The 4,085-nt window shown below is 43.9% G+C and overlaps 1 protein-coding gene across 2 annotated transcripts; it reads right to left on the bottom strand.

Annotated features, from left to right (window-relative positions):
- Positions 1–673: 673 nt before the first annotated feature.
- LOC147881599 (uncharacterized) lies at positions 674–3,847 on the bottom strand. 2 transcript variants are annotated; one of them, XM_087401399.1, is made up of 4 exons: positions 2,371–3,847; positions 1,893–2,273; positions 1,155–1,670; positions 674–1,041 (listed from the first exon to the last, which is right to left on the bottom strand). In XM_087401399.1, exons 1-4 carry the CDS (start codon positions 3,830–3,832, stop codon positions 740–742), a joined length of 2,661 nt encoding a protein of 886 aa, XP_087257525.1. In that variant the 5' UTR covers positions 3,833–3,847; the 3' UTR covers positions 674–739. The 2 variants fall into 2 exon arrangements, with proteins under 2 accessions (XP_087257525.1, XP_087257524.1); XM_087401398.1 differs by having other exon boundaries at positions 1,155–2,273.
- Between the last annotated feature and the right edge of the window lie 238 nt (positions 3,848–4,085).

Genomic DNA, 4,085 nt, shown 5'->3' with positions numbered 1-4,085 from the left:
CAACCAAAAAGAAGAGGCATAAACTATCTATTTTGTGTTCTTTATGCCATAATTTGAGTTTAATGGAATTCTCTACTTATGAGTAGAAATAAATTCTTAGCGAATCTCACTCATGCCTGAGTTATCACTCAAGTCTACCATATTTAGATATCACCTTGCTTAAAACTCAATGATATTGTCTTGCCCACCATCATAACAATGCAAACGTTTGAATTCATTTCACATAGGCACAAGTATCTTATCAAGCACGTACTATGTTGGCAAAAGAGATCTTGTAGTCTTCTTGCATAAATAAGATTTCTACCACAAAAGAGATCTACTTCAATCCATAAGACAAGCTCCTTCTCAAGTAGACGTTGTACTCGCATAAAAGATACTATAATTTGCTCATAGTCCCCAAAACATGGCCCTTCTAAAATTTATCTGTCAGTCATAAACAGTTCTCGTAAGTTAGTAAATTGGTCAATGTGTTGATCATGGCAATCTACCAAGACTTACATCTACGTTTAGATACAACATAAATATATATGACTCTCCCACATAGTCAACAGTAAACACACCCATGACAAAACGCCTTTGTTTTTCTCTATATGTTTAGATACAATGTAAGCCAAAGCATAATTACAATAACATACATTTTACAAAAGAGAGATTTGCTCATAGAGGTAACAAGTATTGAAGTAACTTATCCTAGGTCAAATACTACATGAACCATAGAGGGAGCATGGTACTTGATCTATCAGAAGCTAGTTAGGAATTGCACACCTTGGTGCATGGTGGGACGATTAGAGGGCAAATGATTTGTGCACATTAGAGCAAATTGTATTATTCTCTTCGCCACTTGTTTAGTCAAAGTTGTGGTGTCGAAAATGCTCAATTCATTATGTAAGTAAGCTGATTGTGCCCATGACACAAGACTCTGCCCTTCCTCCAACTCATTAGTGAACATGGTGGGTCTCTTGCCGGTGAGAAGCTCTAGCATTATCACACCAAAGCTATACACATCTCCCTTAGTACTCACTTGACAATTGTATCCATATTCTGCAATCAAATCCATGATCAATAGCACACACATCATGGGGAACTAAAAGAATGAGAAACATTAATTTTTCAATAAGAATAGAACTTGAAAGTTAAATTTCGTTTGGCCTTACCTGGAGGGATGTAGCCCAGAGATCCTCTGAGCAACAAAAGAGACATTGAAGCTTCATAAGTATCCCCAGAGAGGAGCTTGGCAATTCCAAAATCAGAAATGTGTGGTTCCAAATCAGCATCCAACAAAATATTCTCGGGCTTGAGATCACAATGCAAAATGGGTCCTTCTGGATGGAGGTCATGCAAGTAGTGCAGGCCATGCGCAACCCCTCTTAATATGCGCAATTTCTCCTGCATACTCAGTGGATTCCTTTGCAGCTTGCTCCGGCCATAGCAATGCTCTGCCAAACTGCCATTCGGTATAAGCTCCAGAATAAGTGCTTTGATATCCAAGCTGATGCAGCATCCATATATTCTCACAATGTGCCGGTGTCGCACTTTGGCCAGCACCTGCACTTCTCTTCTAAACCGAGCCTCTACATTCAAGGCCACTTCATTCCTCATAACCTTAACGGCCACTGCAATATTCTCTCGTGGGAGCAGAGCTCTGAAGACGATGCTGGCACCTCCAGAACCTATGATATTTTCATGGCTAAAGTTGTCCGTTGCTTGTCGAAGCTCTTCAGTAGTGACCTTTAAATAACTCTCTCGCAACAAATTGTCTTGTAGATGACCTGTTGCTCTACACTTCCGACGCCAAATGACGAGAATTGTGAAAATTGCCGCCGCAACGACGTCGATTGACACAATGATTATAATCTCCACCGCCAATTTGGGTTTAGAATTAGTGTTATTACATGCTTTTTGAAGTATTCGGCCGCACAGGTCAGGGTTTCCAGAGAAGTTTGAAATTGATGCATTTTGGAACGGCGGGATTTGTGGAAGCGAACCGTTAAGTTGATTGTAAGACAGATCCAACGATTGTAGGCTGCGAAGCTGGGCAAGGCTCGCTGGTACATTTCCACTGAGTTTGTTGTATGACAAATTCAAGCTCATCAATTCCACGCAGCCACTAAGAGCGGCAGGAACTTGGCTGGACAGTCCGTTCCTTGACAGATCCAAGGACAAAAGCTGCAGAAGATTTCCAAGCTGTCGTGGTACTTGGCCAACCAAGCGATTGTGCGAGAGATTTAGGTGAAGAAGAGCAGGTAGTTGTCCCAGACTATTTGGAATGCTACCTGAAACAACAGTCAAGAGAATTAAAGTGTCGTCAATGAACTTCAGAAGAGAGGGCTTGGCGGCAGCAACAAGCACAAATCTAATGGGAGAAATCACCTGAGAGGTTATTGGAGGAGAGGTCTAGCGTCTGCAGTAATAGGGAGGTCGAAAACATGCTGGGAATGGCTCCCTCGAAATGATTTTGTTCGAAGCGGAGCTTGATGAGTCGCTGGAGACGTGCAAGAGAGCGAGGAAGAGGTCCTGTGAAAGAATTGTAGGACAAGTCCAAGTAGGTGAGGTTGGTGCATCCGCCGAAAGCATCGGAAAGGCTGCCTTCGAATCGGTTGATGCGGAGAACGAATATTTGCAGATGCGTGAGAGTCTCAAGGAGGTCGCCCAGAAAGGCTTCAGGAGCGGTGAGCTGGTTGGCCGAGATGTCAAGTTCTTCAAGAGCTGTGCAGTTTAGCAAGGCCGTAGGAAGAGTCCCCGTAAGTCTATTACTCCCAAGGTAGAGCCAGCGCAAACCTCGAAGCCTGCCAATCTGCATAGGAATTCCTCCGCTGAACTGGTTTTGACGTAGCGAAACTTTCACTAGAAGCGAGCAATTCATCAAGGACGTTGGAATTTCACCGCTCAGGTTGTTGCCCCGAAGGTAAAGCGTCCCTAATTGTTGCAACAGGCCTAGCTCCGATGGTATCTCTCCGCTCAATTGGTTCTGCCCAAGCTGCAGTTCCTCCAAAACCGAGCAATTCACCAAACTTGTGGGAACACCACCTATCAATGCATTTCCCCAAAGGTAAAGCACTCTCAGCCGTTGTAGCATGCCTAGCTCCGATGGTATCGCTCCACTCAGCTGATTCTCGTCAAGGTCCAGGTCCTCCAAAGCCGAGCAATTCACCAAACTTGTTGGAACACCACCTATCAATGCATTGCCCCAAAGGTCAAGCACTCTCAAATGTTGTAGCATGCCCAGCTCTGGCGGTATCTCTCCACTCAATTGGTTTATTGGAAGCTCCAAGTCCTCCAAAGCCGAGCAATTCCCCAAAGTTCTGGGGACAACACCCGTCAATCCATTTTTAGCAAGGTAAAGCACCCTGAGACGTTGTAGCATGCCTAGCTCTGATGGTATCTCTCCATTAAAGTTGTTAGCACTGAGATCAAGGGATTGCAAGGAGGTACAATTGACAAATAACCAAGGGGGGATGTTGCCAAAGAAATTATTGTAGGAGAGGTTGAGATCTAAGAGAAAGGAGAGGTGGCCGAGAAGCAAGGGAATGGAGCCGTGAAGTGAGAGAGTAGACAAGTCAAGAGCTACAACATGACCTTGTTGGTTACATTGGATTCCTGTCCATGCAGGTGTGGTGGAGGAATTAGTACAACAACTACTTGAATTGTGCATCACCACCCCCCAAGTCGAAAGGGAACCCTGAGCGTCTGACAAGGAGGCCCTAAATGAAAGTAAGGAGGCAGCATCTTGGGGGCTTGGTGTGCAGCCTCCTATTGCAACCACTACAAAAGTGAAACACATGAGGATACAAATCTTCAACACGACCATGCTTGTTCTATGTCTCACACACATGACTCTAAGCCTACTCTTAGCCTTGAAATCCATAAGTATCGATTCTTGTTCCTCCTCTCCTTACATATATACTAGCTCTACCATAGCATTGCCGTGTGCAACATCAAGATACATTTATATATGAGCAATTTGTCAAAATCTTTAAGGACCGGGCTTTGTTATAATGACTTATTGCCTAGAGATTCTTTTGGTGCAATCATGCAAAGCAAGGCCAAATCTATGGACTTTCAAAGTTGTTGTTGGAGTTGAGGAC

The sequence above is a fragment of the Dipteris shenzhenensis genome, chromosome 30 (genome assembly GCF_047967505.1).
Source record: "Dipteris shenzhenensis isolate YYH24624 ecotype China chromosome 30, Dip_SZ_1.0, whole genome shotgun sequence".
NCBI classification, from domain to species: domain Eukaryota; kingdom Viridiplantae; phylum Streptophyta; class Polypodiopsida; order Gleicheniales; family Dipteridaceae; genus Dipteris; species Dipteris shenzhenensis.
This window is presented reverse-complemented; position numbering and strand designations above follow the sequence as displayed.

Excerpts from the sequence above, each read along its gene's own strand:
- LOC147881599 (XM_087401398.1), bottom strand. The coding sequence starts at position 3,832 with ATGTGTGTGAGACATAGAACAAGCATGGTCGTGTTGAAGATTTGTATC. Across the intron at positions 2,274-2,370 it reads CTCCTCCAATAACCTCTCAG|GTAGCATTCCAAATAGTCTG; the intron begins GTGATTTCTCCC and ends CTGTTGTTTCAG. Across the intron at positions 1,042-1,154 it reads TCTGGGCTACATCCCTCCAG|AATATGGATACAATTGTCAA; the intron begins GTAAGGCCAAAC and ends ATTTGATTGCAG.